This window comes from Sciurus carolinensis, chromosome 14 (assembly GCF_902686445.1).
Source record: "Sciurus carolinensis chromosome 14, mSciCar1.2, whole genome shotgun sequence".
Taxonomy (NCBI): domain Eukaryota; kingdom Metazoa; phylum Chordata; class Mammalia; order Rodentia; family Sciuridae; genus Sciurus; species Sciurus carolinensis.
Genome location: NC_062226.1, coordinates 3,742,557 through 3,759,263, shown reverse-complemented (window position 1 = coordinate 3,759,263; position 16,707 = coordinate 3,742,557). Strand labels below are relative to the sequence as shown.

The 16,707-nt window shown below is 52.3% G+C and overlaps 3 protein-coding genes across 16 annotated transcripts in view; 1 reads left to right on the top strand and 2 right to left on the bottom strand.

The window, feature by feature from the left end:
- The window catches only part of Ak8 (adenylate kinase 8), a 118,554-nt gene extending 116,416 nt beyond the window's left edge, over positions 1-2,138 (bottom strand). Inside the window, exon 1 of one of the 3 annotated variants that reach the window (XM_047525154.1) lies at positions 1,383-2,138. In XM_047525154.1, coding sequence (XP_047381110.1) covers positions 1,383-1,466 — 84 coding nt within the window. In that variant the 5' untranslated portion in view covers positions 1,467-2,138. The remainder of the gene's footprint in view (positions 1-1,382) is intronic. The other 2 variants (XM_047525150.1, XM_047525153.1) reach the window with 2 other exon arrangements.
- Spaca9 (sperm acrosome associated 9) lies at positions 1,542-10,206 on the top strand. 7 transcript variants are annotated; one of them, XM_047525158.1, is made up of 5 exons: positions 1,542-1,943; positions 2,074-2,168; positions 6,401-6,581; positions 8,720-8,922; positions 9,299-10,206. In XM_047525158.1, exons 3-5 carry the CDS (start codon positions 6,438-6,440, stop codon positions 9,630-9,632), a joined length of 681 nt encoding a protein of 226 aa, XP_047381114.1. In that variant the 5' UTR covers positions 1,542-1,943; positions 2,074-2,168; positions 6,401-6,437; the 3' UTR covers positions 9,633-10,206. The 7 variants fall into 7 exon arrangements, with proteins under 7 accessions (XP_047381114.1, XP_047381113.1, XP_047381118.1 ...); XM_047525163.1 differs by lacking the exon at positions 1,542-1,943 and having other exon boundaries at positions 1,955-2,168; positions 9,299-9,446; positions 10,136-10,206; XM_047525157.1 differs by lacking the exon at positions 2,074-2,168.
- Positions 10,207-11,131: 925 nt separating this feature from the next.
- Tsc1 (TSC complex subunit 1) overlaps positions 11,132-16,707 on the bottom strand; it is a 55,014-nt gene continuing 49,438 nt past the window's right edge. For all 6 annotated transcript variants that reach the window (XM_047524610.1, XM_047524607.1, XM_047524605.1 and 3 more), the window contains one exon: positions 11,132-16,396. In XM_047524610.1, coding sequence (XP_047380566.1) covers positions 15,874-16,396 — 523 coding nt within the window. In that variant the 3' untranslated portion in view covers positions 11,132-15,873. The remainder of the gene's footprint in view (positions 16,397-16,707) is intronic.

Below are 16,707 nucleotides of genomic sequence, written 5' to 3'. Positions count from 1 at the left end.
TCCAGAGGGGGCAGAATAGTTATCACTCAAGTATGGAAATAATCCTCAGAAACTCTGGTCATTTAATCCAACTGAACAAACATGTCAAGGGCAAGCAGCTGCCAGGGTTTTTGAATGAATGGCATAGAAATGACCTGTGGCTGATAGGAGTGAGGCTGGTGGGATGAGGAGGAAGGGGTTTCAGTCCTGAAGGCACAGGGAGTGTGGGGTGGTAAAAAGAACACCGACTTGTGACAAGTCCTGGTTTCAGCCCCACTCCAAGTCTCACCAGCAAGTGCCTTCCCTTCTCTGAGCCTCAGCTTCTCCACCTTTTCAATGACACAGATGAACTAAATCCATGTTTGCCTGTCACTGGCTTTGTTATGAGATGATTTTAGACAGTTCACTCATGATGATGTAGTTGCATATTTTTAATGTGTATAAGAAAAACTCATCAAATCTAATTTCAGAGATATTGCTTAAGATAAGACAAAATAGGTTAATTTTCAAAAGTGAGTTGATTTCAAGATATGCTTAAAACAGGAATGTGGCAGTGATTATGTGAATCTATACATCTGATACATTTCATACACACACACACACACACACACTCGCACTCTCACGTGTGCAGGTGAAAATAAAAGAAGGCCAAACCAAGCCTGCAGTATGGTGCCCCATATCAGTTTTCTGATTTTGATAATGGACTCCTGCTGTGTCGTGTCATCACTGGGAGAACCTGTGTGAGGCCAGACCAGAACTCCATACTATTTGTGGGACTGAACCTAGGAGTGATGCCTCGGAGCTACACCCCAGCCCTTTAAAAATGTTATTCTGAGACAGGTTCTCATAAGTTGCTCAGGCCAGCCTGGGACTTTTGATACTCCGGTCTCAGCCTTCCAAGAAGCTGGGATTACGGAGGTGTGTGCCACTGGCACCTGGCATCCATATTAACTTTGTGATTTCCTAAGTTGGAAATTATTTTAAAACAAAAAAAATTTAAATGGAAATGGTCAAAACCCTGGCGGCAGCACCCAAGTAGGGAAGGGCAGGAAGGGGGCAGCGGAAAGCCTTCCTGGGTAGTCCCCTGGCAGGGCGCGAAGACCCGGCCTCAGCGCCCCGCGCCCCTGCGCCGCCCGATGCGTGGCTCGGCTCTTGGACCGCGAGCGCCTCGCAGGCTCCTCGTGGCCCCGCAGTCCGTTTCCACGGGAAGCACGTCTGCTGGAGGCTGGCTCAGCCGGGCTCGGCTCCGTGGCCTGCGGGCCGCAGCTGCGCCCGAGAGCGCGGGCGGCGGGGACGCCGCGGGGCTCGCGGGCCTCGAAGGCGCCGGGGCCCGGCCGCCGCCGCGTCCCGCCCGCCCGCGCTCAGCCCCACAGCGGGCGTCCTCGGTGCGGGTCTCGGGTCACCTGCATGAGCTCGAAGACGTGCTTCTCCTCCCCGTACTGGGGCATTTCGGGGGGGATGAGGTGCGGGGCCGTGGTAGCGTCCATGTCGCCGCGGCGCGCGCTGCCTAGCAACTGCGTCTCCAGGGCGCCGCCCGCCGCGTCATCAGCGCGCGCCGCGCCCACGCCCCGCCCACGCCCCTCGCGGGGCCTCGGGTGGCGGCGACAGCCCGGCCACAGCCCGTCGCCCCGCCGACGCCCCCGCCCGCCCTGCCCACGCCCGGCTCTGCGCTCCCGGCCTCGGCCTCCCCATCTGCAGGGCGGCGCGGGCGTTCCGGACGGGAGGGCGCCCGCGCGGCGGCCAGCGACTTCGGCCGACCTCCCGACCCCCGGCGCGGCCCGGCGGCCACGTGACCCGAGCGCGGCCCCGCAGTCACAATCGCGCCGCGGCCCGCCCCCGCCGGCGGCCACCCCGCCCACTCCCGCCTCCCAAGCCCTAAGCGGGGCCTCCCTGCCCTCAGGGGCCCAGACACCCACGGAGTCCCGCCAGCCTCGGCGCTCTGTGCCAGTCCAGCACAAGCAAGGGTAAAGGGGACCTCGGGGCCGAGCGGGTGGGCGGGACGCAGCGCGACGGGCCGGGGGCTCCGCAGGGCGAGCTGCCTACTCTGCTGCCCTTCCCTTCCTGGGGGGGTTAGTGAAGTTTTCCTGATCACAGACATGTACGCAGTGAGCACGCGATGCGCGGAGGCTGCAGTTAGTATTATCTTTGCGACAGCCGTGTAAAAAAGGTGCCGTCGTTCCCATTTACAGGTAAGAAATTGGAGGATCAGACTGACGTCCCTCGTTTTACAGATACATAAATTGAGGCCCAGAAAGGGGGAAAATCTTTCCCAGGGTCACTGGTTAAAGCAGAGGGAGATCCGGAACTGGAAGTAGGCATCCTGACTCCAGCCCACAGACACCCTCCAAAGTAAAGTGCTGCCTCTTTTCCCCCAAAACTCCTTTCTCAAAGTGCACACATCTTGGTGGGCTTGTCAAACCCATCTGCAGAGACAGCTGGGGAAGAAAAGGAAGCTACCTCCCCCGAACAAAGAACACAACAACCAAGCCTGCAATTTGTGGCAGAGAGGTTCAGTTTGCTTCTTGGACATTTCTGAAATGACGTGCCTTTCTCCTCATTTATTTTAAGCCCTAGGCGCTTTTCATACCATGATTTAATCTTCTTTAGCAGCCTGGGAAAATACAAATCAATTAAAGCTTAAAATCTATCAGGTAATCATTTTTTCTTGCCTCCTCCCCTAGATCCAGAAGTGCCTGCACCCTCTGCCTTTCATCCACACTAATTTGGCTGCAGAGCTCTTGTTCAAGGGATGATCACTTTGGATAGCTTATTACAGCTCTTCTCGTTGACATTCCTGGTGTGCATGTCACAAGTTGCTAGGATCAAGAACCAAGTCAGTTTTGCTCTTAGGGGCTCTTGGGGCCACCAGCCAAGGTATTGCTGTATCTTTGGAGAACTTGGCAGTCTCAGGAATCCCCAAGAGGATAGCAGGGAGTTGGACACAAAGACAGCCCCCGGAATCCTAGTCCTCACTGCTTTGGGGGTGGGTAAAAGGGAAGTCAAGTGGGATTGGGAGTGAGGTCCAGGTTCTAGCTTGTGGTTGAACCCTCAAAGGGGTCCAGTAATTTTCAGGACCTTGCTGTCCCCCACTTGTCCCCACCCCCAGCCACAGTCAGTCTGATTTGTAGCAAGTTTGTCTCTAAGGAACCAGCATCGAGGGAGCCAAGTTAAGAGCCCAGACTAGAAAGCTAGGCAGAGCTGCGGGAGAAGCCCAGGCTTGCCCGCTTCCTGGCTGCATGGTTTCAGCTTCCTGATCTGCCAGATGGGATAATCATGGCCTCTTGTTTCTAGGCTGTGGGGAGAACTCAAGGTAAAGCATGCCCAGCCAGGGCTTACTTAGAGCCCTGACCACCTGTTCTCAAGAAGACAGGGAGAGCCAGGATCTGGGGCTGGAGCATGCCTATCCTTTGCCCCACACCACACCCACCCTCTGCAAAGTCCCTTCTGCAGACTATACCACCTGCCCTTCCCACATACCTACAAAGCAGTTTTATGTCCTCATCTGGGCCCAGATCATCTACTCTTAACAGCTGGCTTCTTCCAGAGCAGGGGCTTGACCACTTTGGCCAATGCTACAGAGCCCTGCACCTGGACAGGGTCTGGTAGAGTGAAGAGCAAATGCCTGCCATGCTTTCACCCCCTTAGCTTAGAAGCCTCCAACAGATCTTCTGTATGCCCAGCCTGATCCCAGGCCTGGCCCTGTCTGCTGCCCCCTCTTTTGTGTTTGCTCACAATATTCCTGATCCTCATCCCTCAACCCAGCCCACAGACCCACCTCTCCAGCCTGCCTTCCAAGTCCAGGTTCCAACCTCCACTTCCCCAGCAGGCCAGGCCCTCAGCAGGTGCTCCTTTCCAGGTGTACACCACCGTAGTGGCAGTCCCCTACCATTGCATGCAGTGCACACTGTTTGATCCCAGTAGTTCTGGTGGCTCCAGTGATGGTATCACCACATTGCAGGCTCAGGGTATACACTGTACACCTGTCACCTCGTGGTTTCATCCCAAGACTGGATGGCTAATTTTGCTGTCTCCCTATGGCAGGTTAGGACATTGAGGAGTAGCTTGCCTGAGGTCAGCCAAAGGGATGGAGCCAGGACTTGAACCCTGGACTGTGTAACTTAAGGGCCATTTTAACCACCCCCGACGACAGCACTGTGGCTGAACAGGAGCACTCCCTGTTTCCCCTGGAAATCCACTTCCGTATCACTGACTCTCCTAGGGTCCTCTCTTTGAGTTGTCAGTAAACTCCAGACTGGATTAGGGTGGGGCAAGCAAGGTACTTGTCTTGGCAAAGCATGTAAGGGGAGAGCTGGGCGTGGCTCCGGCAGAGCGCTTGCCTTGCATGTGTGAGGCCCTGGGCTCCATCCTCAGCACCATATGTAAATAAATAAAGGTCAGTTGACAACTGAAAAAAAATTTAAAACCTATAAACATAAGGGGATACCAAAAATCTCAGTAACCAAGATAAATTTTTAACAGTATTTTCTAAAAACCAAAATTAATGCTAAAATCCATTTAGAATATAAAAAATTGAAATAAAAGTCAGATGTTATTAACCTAAGTCTTCCTTTTGCCACAGACTCCAGTGTGGAGGCTCAGCACTATCCTGTTTTTCCTTAAAATTTTGTCATTTTGTTCTTCGTAGATGTTTTGTGTTCACCTTTTTAAAACTATTTTTCTCTTTTGATTACTGAGTTTTTTGGTTCCCCCTCAAGTTTTGCCTGGGGGCAGCTGACTCCTTGCCCTCACCCTAGTCCCCTCCCTGGTGAGCCTCACTTCATAGGAAGGACCACAGAAGCCCAGTGCGCCCAACTATGCCATTTCTGCCCTCTAGGAAGGGGGCCAAAGACATGGCAGGTGTTTGGTAAACAGTGGGTCACCAACCCCACTGCCCTTCCTTCCCCACTTAAGATGCTGTGCTGAGTGCGGGGAGCTTGAGGAGAAGGAAGCCGCATAGCCCTGGATAAGGCCACACCAGCTGCCAGCAGGCAGTAGCTCTCCCTACTGTTGGCTGGCACTGTCCCTTGAAGCTGCAGTAGCCTGTTCAAGTTTATGAGGCACGACTGTCAGGACCCTCAGTGGGCTTCGAGTTCTCTGGTTTACCATGACCATGATTTTGTGGGACATCTTGTCCATCCTTGCATTTCCTTTCATTCCCTGCTGCCATGTCCTCTTGCCATAGAGATGTGCTTCCAACTCGAGCCCTGCTCAGTGCTCAGGGTGCCAAGGGGGACAGGAAGGAAGAAATGCTTCCCAGATCCACCCGTCTTCAGTCCTCCACCTGAGGCCTGCCTGGAAGGTGGCAGTGTGCTTTCTTCACCTGTCCTTGCTATGTTCCTGCTCCTTCCACTTGGGACACCTTGCTTGGTCCCTACCTTGGTGCAGGCTCCTCTGATCCCCGACTCATGAAGCACAGGCTGGCATGCTGGAGTCTGTGCACCTGGTGACAGTGAAGGTACAGCCAAATGTGGCAGGAGTGAGGATGTTGGTTAATCGGGAAGTGTGGAGCCTGGGGTGTCTCTGGCACAGACTTGTTGTGACACCCTGGGCAAATCCCTTGTCTCTGGGCCTCCTTTCCGTCCCACAAGTCAAGGGGAGTTGGCCTGCTGACCCTTCCAGCTCTAACATTCTGTATGTCTGTGTTCTGCAACATTTTACACAGGCTTAGAAAAACACAAGTCAGAGAGTACAGAACCCTCTGCCCTTTCTGCTCTTGAGGGATTCTAGAAGCTCGTGGGCCACCTGCATCACACCAGGAACCACAAGAGCATTCCTGCAGTTAATGTTCCCACTCAAGGCCAGGCCTGCGTGTCACGTGGACTGAGACCAGGGTTCCTGGCCCAAGTACAGAGCAGGGAGACTTGCAACTTCTCACACTGGACAACCCAGCACAGACCCTTCCCAGCTAGCCCACAGAATTCCCACTCTTCCACCTGTACAGTGGCTGGTATCTTAAAGTCATTTGGTCTTAACTGGTGTTCTGCTGTTTTTTCTTCCTGTGGGTATATCCCTTGATTCCCAGGTTGTGCTGGCACCACAGGGAGGTCCTGGAGGCTGTGTGCATGTGTGTGTGTGTGTACATAAAGACACTCATAATCTGCAGAAGCCAAGGAAGAGACACTGTCTTGAGGGAAGGAAGTCACATTGCATGGTAGATATGGTAGATTGTCCCGTGGACAAGGTTATCCATGACAGGTTTAGCACTGTCATGGATAACCTGGGAGATCCTGAGCAAGTGTAGTCTCCTGGGACCCTGATTCCCTTCCCCATAAAATAGTCCCTACCCCTTGGGGCTGTGGGGATAGGCTCAACAGGGTACTGCCCATAGAGCCACGGGTGGGTATCCTCTCCAGAGAACCCCTCCCTCCCTCTGGCCTCATTTCTGGCCCCTGGGGCCTCATGGCTCTCTTCCTCTCTGTAGATCTCTCCTGTCCTGTAAGTGACCACAGAGGACAACCATGAATGAGGTCAAAGAGACCCTCCGTGGCATTGAGCAGAAGTACAAGCTGTTCCAACAGCAGCAGTTCACCTTTATTGCAGCTCTGGAGCACTGCAGGGAGAATGCACATGACAAGATCCGGCCCATCTCCAGCATTGGACAGGTGGCACCTGGCGGGGCCTGACGTGGGTCACAGGGCGCTCCCCAGCCCACTGTCCACACCTGAAAGAGCCCAGGGAAGGGAAGCTCATGTGCCTGAATCCTAACTGATCCTAACTGATGGAACAAGTTCCCTTCATTCCTCCCTTACCAGACTCAGCCAGCCAAGGACAAGGTCCACCTGCCACCTCTGTGACCTTGGGTTACTTACCTCACTAAGCCTCAGTTATCTGGTGAAACCATCATGGAAAACTCTCAGCCCAAGGTTGGCCCACAGTAAGCACTGGGGGCTGAGCAGTGGAGCTTTACTGGTGATCGAGATGGATGTGGTCCTTGTCACCACATTCTGCAGGGGACTGACAAATTGTGGCAGGCCAAGCATATTGCTAGTCACTTCTGCAGGTGTTTTTATTTAACTCTAGCCCCTTGAGGGCTAGTTGTTGTCCAGTTTGCTCCACGGAACTTGGAGGCTAACCACGAACTCAGGCACCTGAGCCACACCCATAGGCCAGGCCTGGTCTGTAAAGCAGTCACTGTGAGGGAGTCAGCTTGCTGAAGCACAGCTGCTGGTCAAGATGGGTGTGAGTGGGTACTGGACTCAGAACAGCTCAGGGGAAATAGGGCCACAGAGAACAGGCAGTCCTTGCTGACACAAAACATTTTTTTCCTGATTTTTGTACAATTCATGCCCACCCCCACCTCCATTTTTTAACTTGAAAAATGGTTAACATCCAGAGAGGAATAACAACCTTTGCCAGATGTCTTAGCTCTTGACCCTGAGCTGATGCATGTGAATCAGCTGGACATCCCTCAGGAGCTTGGCTTTCTAAGGACACTGGACAGGTTTTCAATCTCCAAAAGTAGCCCAAGTCCCACCTGCCTTGGTGTCTGCACCTGAGCTGTGCGACTTGCAGGAGTGGCCTTTCTACCTAGTCTCATCAGAGGCTCCTGTGAACCCCAGCCCTGTGCTCTGACTCCCTGTCTCCAGTGCTGGGTCTGAGCCCCACTTGCCCTCCCTGAGCCAGGTGTCCAAAGGCTGCCTGCACACACCCAGTGACAGCTCTGCTGTGGTTACCACATGCTGCAGCACCCTGCCCGCCACAGGTGCCCATGCAGCTGTGGACAAGAGCCTCTCCCTGACAAAGCTGGGGAGGAACCACTTCAGACCATTCAGGAAGACATCCCTTAGCAACAGGGAAACTGTGCAGCCTGAGAAGGTTCTGGGTACTTGGGGAGGCAGTGATACCCCTCCCATCATCAGATCGTGGTGAGAGCTAGTTGGCTATGGAATGAGTGTTAAGTTAATGGAACCTGGACCCAACCCATTTCCTCCTAGCAGGAGCACAGGCCTCCTGGCCGGCTTGGCCTCAGATGCAGTCACTGGGTGGTATCAGGTAACTAGGGAGGACCCCCACCCCCTGCCGGCAAGGAAAAGAGTTGAAAGTAGATCAGAGAATCAATACTCTTAGCATCCTTGTATGTCTTCTTTGAGAAAGGTTCACATCTTCTAAACACATTCAAGTCTTATTTTTGGCATTTAAGCTCCTAACATTCCTAGAGTTGATTTTTGAGTATGGGGTATGGTGGAGACATTTTTTTCCTGTGGATCACCCTGTCCCCAACCCCACTTATCCACTTCTCCCCACTTTGTCTTATAAATGCAATACAGCTAAAGCTGTTTCTTGCCCCCTGTTTCCTCCTTGCTAAGGGCGGCCCAACACAATAGTTCTTAAGGGGGTACTCACAGTGGGACTGTGGTATGAAAGTTGGGATTCAACCCCTTTTGCTTTAGGTGGTGGCTGACTCAGGATCACAGCACGGGATGGTGTGGGGGATGGGCCCAGAGCCACTGAGCTGGGAGACACATTCAGCTAAGTCACTTCCATTGGTGCCCCAGCAGGTCATTTCACCTCTGAATCTCTAGTATTCAGGGTACTAATCTGTAAAATAAGGATTTTAAGAAAGTACCTACCCAGTGTATAGGGTTTAGAGAGGAGTGAGACTGAACATTTTGCACAGTGCCTGGAACACACCAATGTTAACTGTTGTCTGTACACCAGAATGCATCTCCCTCATGAACACCGAAGGGTGCTGCAGTGGGGGTTGGCATATCCCCAGCTCATGTCAGACTGGCCTTTACAGGTGCAGAACTACATGGAACACTACTGTAACAACTCCACAGACAGGCGCATCCTGCTCATGTTCCTGGACATCTGTTCAGAGCTGAACAAGCTCTGCCAGCACTTTGAGGCCCTGCACTCTGGCACGCCAGTCACAAACAACCTCCTTGAGAAATGCAAAACCCTGGTTAGCCCAAGCAATGACCTGAGCAGCCTCAGAGCAAAGTAAGTCCCTTCTGGGCCTTGATAAGGCCTTTGCGTGTGCATCGAGTTGGGGTTCTCCCCTGTGGCTGTGCACACTTCCTTCATGGGGAACCTTATCCCATCCATTTACTGGGATGACTGTCAATCAAGACCTATTTAAAACCAGGTCACAGACAGTAGGACACACAGGCAGCATGTTTTGAAAAGATAACAGCAGGTTCCTTGGCTGCTGATCCAGTTTCCTAACACCACAGGGAAGTGGTTCTCAGCTTCTGACTTTCATTCCAAAGCACCTGGGGCTCCCTGAGCTGGACCTGGTGGGGGCAGAGTCTAAACGCCAGGTCTGGAAGCTGCCAGCCAGTCAGCACAGCAAGGCTCCCCCTCCCCTGGCCTACAGGTACCCTCACGACGTGGTGAACCACCTCAGCTGTGATGAGGCCAGGAACCACTACGGTGGCGTGGTCAGCCTCATCCCCATTGTCCTGGACCTCATGAAAGAGTGGATCGCCCACTCGGAGAAGCTGCCCCGCAAAGTGCTGCAGCACGTGAGTGAGCCCACAGCGTTCCAGAATGCCACCAGGGCAGCTGCTTGTCCTGCCTGGGCCGCAGGCACCCAGCGTTGGTTAGGGAAGCACAAATGTAGGCAGCTGGAAAAAGATCGCCTCAAATCCAGGGGGCGAGACAAAGGACACTCCAAGCCTCCCTGGAGGCCTCCCGGTGGGAAACTGTAACTCAAGGCCCGGGGCCTGCTCCATGGCTGGGAGCTCTGCTAACCAGTGTGGACTCCCCCATGGATCCACTCCCACTGGTGCCCACCCCTCTGCTGTTAACCCCAGAGGGGCCAATACATCATTGAGAATCTCTTTCTATTGCTTTCACTTGTAACTTTCCCACTTCTAAGCTCTGGGCAGATGAAGAGGATCCCCACTTAATGAGTTGCCTAAACAGTATTGGTAGAGGGTGTCCCAGGGCAAGGACGCTGAACCCGCCCAGGCTCCCTGCCCTACCAGCTCTCTGCAAGGCAGGGATGCTCCCTCTCCCAGGATGGGAGGGAGGAGCAGCATGCTGAAAGAAAGGCGGTGCGCCTACCTCTCCAGAAGAATTCTGTTCTGTGGTTCCTGAGCAAGGACCAAGGCCTGATGTCCACAGCATAGTCACGGCCCACACGCTGTATGATGAGTCTGCTCTGCGCTTGCCAGAAGACACATCTGACTGTTGCTTTTTCCCTTCGCAGGGGACGACTTAGCTTCTGTATTGTTGCTTCTTCGGGGGGAGACAATCAAGAATAAAAAGTGTTCTACCAACTCTGCCTGGCTTGCTTGGTTTCGTGGGACTTCTCCCTGAAAGAAAACCTGCATTTCTCCTAAGACATCAAAAGACACTGGGCAGTAACCACACAGGCAAAGCCCCTCGCAGACAGCAGAGAAACTGCTGCCAACAAGGGGCCCCCGCCTCCTGAAAGGGCCTGACTCGGAGGCCCATGCTAGAGAACAGCAGGCCAGCCCACAGACCTGCACCTTGTCTACTGAGAGATCTAGAAAACCTGAATTCCAAATTCAAGTCCATCCCCAAGGAGCTGCTTCTGCTGTGAGCAGCAGTTCTGAAATCCAGCCAGCCAGGCCAGGGCAAGCACCTGAAAACAAGGGTCTTTTTCCCCAGTGTCCCAGGCCACGCTATCAAAAGCCAGGTAGATCCCAAAATCATGTAAGGTGATTTCCCACCTTCTGCAGAATGCCTGAGGGGCAGGAAGCAGGTGGTGGCAACTGCATGCCTACCCTGAGACACAGACACACAGCTGGCAGGGCTCAGGGCTAGCGACCTCTCCACAAAATCATGTCCACCGAGTTCCACCTAAAGGATCCCATAAAACTTGAATGGCCAACCCCTCTGGACACAGGTACTGAGAGCCAGGTGAAGCAGCAGTGTGGATTGGCCACCTGGCTTTCAGGGCTTCCCTGGTAGACATGACTCATAACTCTCAGACACACATACCATGCCACTCTTTGGGAAACAGCATGGATTTTAGGCAGATAGATCGTCAGGGTAGATAATCTTCCAGAACACAAAGGTGCTCAACAGAGACTGAAGCCAGAGCCCATTACTTGGTGACCTCCTCCAGCCACCCATGGTAACCACTCCAGACTTCTCCAGGTTTCTGTATCTTTGAAGAATCCCCTACTTTACCTGTAAGCCCAAGGCCAGTGTAAGTCACTCCATATCACACAGCAGAGTAGTGCAAAACAATAAATTTTTATTTGTTCACAGTTAAACACAAGCAACTGCCTTGACATTTTAGAACATTCTAAGAAGGACAGCAAACCCTTTTGATTCCAATTCCCATTCACTGAGATTGTACCATGTTCTCTTGCAGTTCATGTTTATGGCATCTGATATGGATTGTTTTGACATGCTTTTAAGATCAAGGTGGGAAAGTTTAAACCTTTTGACAAGAGGGGACTTTCTTTCATTTAACTAAAAGCAGTCAGTTAAAAAAAAAATCAGACTCTTTTCATTCATGGGACCCCCTTTAAACTGCAAATTAGCCACATATGGTTCATCCATGATTGAGTTATAAAACTAGATTACATCTTAGCAAAATCTGTTCCTCCGTAATGTAACTGGTCCATAGAAGTCTTCTGAAGATCGATCACTGATTCTTCCTAGTGCAAAATGCTTGGCTGCCTCTTTGATCAGCCAGAGTATGTGCTGCGCAGAGCCTGGATGCACCCTCCTGCCCAAACACTGCACCAGGTGGGGAGGGGTTGGGTGGCGGAAAGGGTGTTCTGGGGTCCTTGAGCTCCTAGGTTCTGCTCCAAAAGACCTATTCCAATGACTAAACCGGCCAGCTTATCCCAAAGTGTGGATAGCGTCGTGGCACTGGGAAGGGGCGCAAAGTTCCCTGGCCTTCATGAACTTGTTTCAACACCAAAAGTGGCTGGGGCTCAGGTTTCCCTGGCACCTGCTGCCACTCTTCTCTCAGGTGAGCATGCACAGGTGGCAGGACGGCGTACAAACAGCTTCCCTGGTCACATGAGGGAGTCGGGAATGGGGAAAGGAGCTGCATGGGAACAAGGGTCTCAGCAGCAGCCTAGGAGCTAGTTCCTGACCTAAAACTTCTCTTTTACCTACAGAAAAAAAAGTTAAATCAAGTGCAATTAATGACTCTGCAGTGATCTGCTGGGAGGAGGGGGCACATGTCACAACTCAGGATGTAAACAGACACGCATCCTCAGACTGAATACATTCTCCAACACTCACTGTAGGTCACTTCTAGCACATGTGCCTCCAAGAGTGAAGCCACAGCAGGTGCCAGGTATGCTCTGGTCACTGCACACAGGGCAGCTTGCTCCCCAGCAAGGCAGGCCTTCCTGAGAGGGCCCAAGCTGCTCCTGGGAGGGACCTCTGCTAGAGAGTGCCTGCAAGGGTGGCAGCACTCCATCTGCACTGCAGTGTGGGCCTGACCTTGCGGGGCCCTAAACCCTCCTCCAGCCTGCCCACACTGGCTCCCATGGGCATCCTTGCATCATACTTTCTTTACTCTTCAGTTCTTTCTGGCTTCAAGTGGCAGGTTCTAGTATTTGGTGGAAATTACCATTGGCTGGTCACAGCACATTTCTGTTGTCTACACAGAAACAAGTGACCAGTTTTCTATCCTTCATGCCAGTCTGGGCTCTGTGGTCCAGCTCACAGATCCCTGTACCCCATGACCAGGCATGCATCCTCTAAATAGTTGCTGAAGTCCTATCTTTCTGGACAAAAACCTGGAAACTACACTTGCTGTAGCAAATGGCCAGGAGAGCCCAGCGTGTGGGCCCATTGTCCTGCTTTTGCCCAGAGAGGTGCTGGCCTCTAGCCATAGCAGCAAAGGGGTGGGGGTGGGGAGGCTGTTTTTAATTGTTAGTGACTTCTAGGGCTTTCCCCTGGGTTGTGGCAGTTTACTTTCTAAGAGTGTGGGCTGTTCCCCCTAAGTACATCGCAGACAGTAAGAACTCTACAGCCATTCCCAAAGGTCAGACAGTCCTCTCTCCAAAAACACTGCTGGCAAACCTGGAGAGATCACTGTGTACCCACATGCCTCAGTGATGCCGGTCCCAGCACTCTAATGAACCTCTTAAAACCTCTCCCGCCAAGAACTGACCCCAACCTCCTACCTCTGGGTTTTAGTTGGGTTCCTCATAGTCATAAGCACATTATTTCTCTGAATCCCACAGTACCAGTTTATAGATTTTATGGCAGAGTCCTGTCACAAGCTTTTTAAAAACCCATGAAGGTGTATGTGCGCTTACAGTAGTGGGTTCAGGAGTTCATTTTCTCTGCACCTTCCTACTGCTCCTCTTGCTTCCCCCATTCCCACAGAATACCACAGTACTCCTTTTTAAACAGGTTCCATGGTGCACGAGGTGCAGGCTCTGGGCTGCTCAGGGCTGGTGCTGGTGCTGGGGCTGGTTAGTGTAGGGAGGGAGTTCGAGTGAGTAACATGCACTGGCCATCAGCACAGCTCACAGTGATTTCCAGATGGAGCCACCCAGTCCCAGACACCAGGCTGCTCAGTCAGTGACAAGACAGGCTCTGCCTAGTACACTCATCATCCTAATGCCTTTGCCTAGGTCTCAGCAGCTCTGAGGAGTTCCTCTCCTATTGCCTTTCATCCCCAAACTGCTTGAGGTATCATCAAATGACCCTCTGGCCCTTGGCAGGTTCTCTACTTTCAAAACAAAAGCAAGTCTTGCACTGAATCTGGAGCCCTTTGCAACACCAAACCCCAAGTTTTCAGGCTATAACTTGACCAGGACGCCAGGACTTAATCTCCCATTTCTACACAGGCGAAACCCATGGCCTCCAAAAACTCAAAGGAGCCCAAGCCAGAGCACCAGGGTCCACCCGGACTATAAAGCTGGGGAAATGGAACCCAGGCTGGAGGAATGGCCAAGGCCTGGCACAGAAACTTGGTGCCTCCAGCCACACTTCGGCCCACTCCCCCAGCTGCCTCCTTCCTTCCCTGCGTTTCCCGATCTGTCCATTTTTACAATGTTCTTTCCTGTCTTAAATGGCCTCCTTTCCTGTAAGGAAAGGCTGCAACATAAGTGCCTGGTATCTTTGTTCTGTGGCACAGATCTAGTGGGCATGGGGAGGAGAAAGCACTGTAAACACAGTTCTAACAGAACCTGTAACATCTTCCCACCCTTTCTCAGCTTGTTCATGTTGTCCTTCTATAAAATGGAACAGGGAAACTAGAATATATTGGATTTTAAGCTTTCCTTTGGACAAAGCAGAATCAGAAGTGTGGAACCCCCAGGATTCCTGGGGCCGCCAGCAGTCAGGGCACGCCCTCCTGTTGGCTGAGGTCAGTCAGTTACACCAGAAACCCTGTTCCCAGCAGGTCTTTGGCCAGTATTAGCATGGTGACATGGAGTCTCTGCCTGGTTCTCTTTAGTTAGGGATGCTAGAATATTTACTGCCATACTTACAAAAAGACTTTCACCCTCACGTGCTGGAAGTTTCCACATGCTATGAGATTTCGTACCATTACAGTTTAACTTCATGACTAAACCCTTATATTCTTTTCATGGGAAGAACAGAAACAGGAACACCAAGTTCATTGCCTATTTCCTGCCAAGTATCTCCTGACCTGGACTGGAATGCCAGGCAACAATCCTGAGGCTTCCAGCACTTTCTCAGGAGCACCTGTGGAGTCTGGATACTTGGTAGTGCTGGTGCTCTGACTTGTACGGCCCTCAAGAGCACCTGCAGACAGCCCAGTCAGTACAGGCAGGCTGCCATCAACTCCCAGACTCGACTTTATGCTGCTCTGCCATTCCTAACATGGAGAGGGTGACAATATCAAGCTCCCAGGAGAGTTGGCCCTGAAAGTTAGAATTGGTGTGAAAAAGCCGCTTGCTACCTTTGTTTTGGCCCAGAACCTACAGTAGTGTGGTAACCCCACAGCCTGAGAAATGAATCACATAAGCTGTGAAGAAAACTCTGGATCTCCAGAGCCTTTCTGCTGCAGTATCACCAAGCAGCCAGCATACACAAAAGACGTCAGTGAGCTAGGGGGGGAGGTGGATTGACACCAGACCCAGGGCTGAACCAATAGCTCAGTTGGCAAGACCAGCCCAGAGCTGCAGCTCCACATACCTGGGCTTCCAGCAACCTTTCCCTGGGACCGCTCCTTGCACCCACAGAGAACAAGTTTATTAGCCACATGCCAGCTTGGGTCAGTGGGGTGCCAGCATTTAAGTGAACACCAAATAAATAAGAGGTAGTGGGGGAAAGAGGGACAAGAGCTTTCCCAAAGGGTGAGGAAGCATGGCCTCCACAGCGCCAACCAGACTTTGGAAACAGGCATTTGTCTACGCAGAACTTTCTAGGAAGCTTATGAGAACTGCCAAAAGAATGGAAGGGTGAATGAACCATGTTATCTAGATCTGCTGCTTTAGATGCCAAACTTCAGAACCAAAAAGCAGTGAAAAGTCTCCCATAAAAGCTTTCACGTGAAGACAATCAGCTTTGCAAGGTATGTCCTCCTGGAAGGGACAAAACCAAACTTACCTGCAATGCCACCAACTGCCTGGTCTAACCGAGGGCCACCCAGAGTTATCTGAGCTTCAGGAAAGCAGAGTGGTGTATTAGACTCAAAGATGAAATTTGGCCTCATATTGCACAGGTTCAAAGGATGCAACCATTTGGGGGGAAAGGAAGGAAAATAAAGCTACTGAGGAACGCAAACTGGCCCTCCATTAGTACAGACTGCTGGGTGAATCACAGAGGGTCAAGGAGAAGGCTAAGAGGCATTTCAAGGCCAGATCCAAAAACCATTGTGCATTCTGTCAGATGTCAAAAGGACCTCCGTCCCACTCCCTCCATGTGAGCAGCCACCCAGACCCTGGAAACAGGAAAGCCTTGAATAAGCATTCACACCTCCTGTTCTATGCCAACAAGACGCAAATTAACACTGACTGACCCTCCTCCTTAGCTGTGTTCCTGATGAGTCTCATTGTAGTCCATGATGCGGAGCTGTCCAACACTGTCTGGGTTTGGGGGAGACGGGTGTGGGCTGTCTAGGTTCAGGGGAGTCTTGGCTTCCACTCCTGAGTCTTTGCCCAGTTCTGTCTTTAGGGTCTCACAAAGGCTACTGATAGTCATGCCGTCTTCATCACACTGGCTCTCGCTCTTATTTCGAAATAACTCCCTGGCCTTCATGCCCAGGAAACTCTTGGAACTGGGGAGTGAGCCAACAGTCGTGGGGATGCTGGTGGAGGGCTCGCCCGTGGCAGTTTCCCACCGGCTGCTGAATGGGCCTGCCCTCTGGCTTGGGGGTTTCTCTGGGGTAGACAGTTCACTGCTGCTGCTGCTGCTGCCTCCAGTTCCTCTACCTCCACTGCTGCCCCGGGTGCTGCCAGGCCTGGGAGTCTTGGTCTCCCCATTGTGGCCAGATGCCTCTTCATTGTGCCCTACTGCAGAATCCGAGCAGCCGTCATTACAACAGTCAAGCCTGAAAGAAATGGAAGGAGAAAAAAGGAGTTGGTAACTGCGTTATCCACACTTGGGAGATGTGGAATTAAAAGGACACCACTCCTGCTGAACATGAACTCTGCTGGTACAACAGTGGACCCAAAAGAGATCTCAAAAGGAAATCTAAGTCACAACCAGGGGTCCTGGATGGTAATCTGCAACGCGAGCGGCAGATAAGAGACCCAAGCCAGGAAGGTGGGAGATCACTGGGCACTGAGAGAAAAGGTAAATCAGGTGGCTCTCTGAGTCCTGTCTAACCAGCTATAACTGCCACTTTCAATGCTCTGCAGC

Excerpts from the sequence above, each read along its gene's own strand:
- Spaca9 (XM_047525157.1), top strand. The coding sequence starts at position 6,438 with ATGAATGAGGTCAAAGAGACCCTCCGTGGCATTGAGCAGAAGTACAAG. Across the intron at positions 6,582-8,719 it reads CCATCTCCAGCATTGGACAG|GTGCAGAACTACATGGAACA; the intron begins GTGGCACCTGGC and ends TGGCCTTTACAG. Across the intron at positions 8,923-9,298 it reads CTGAGCAGCCTCAGAGCAAA|GTACCCTCACGACGTGGTGA; the intron begins GTAAGTCCCTTC and ends CCTGGCCTACAG.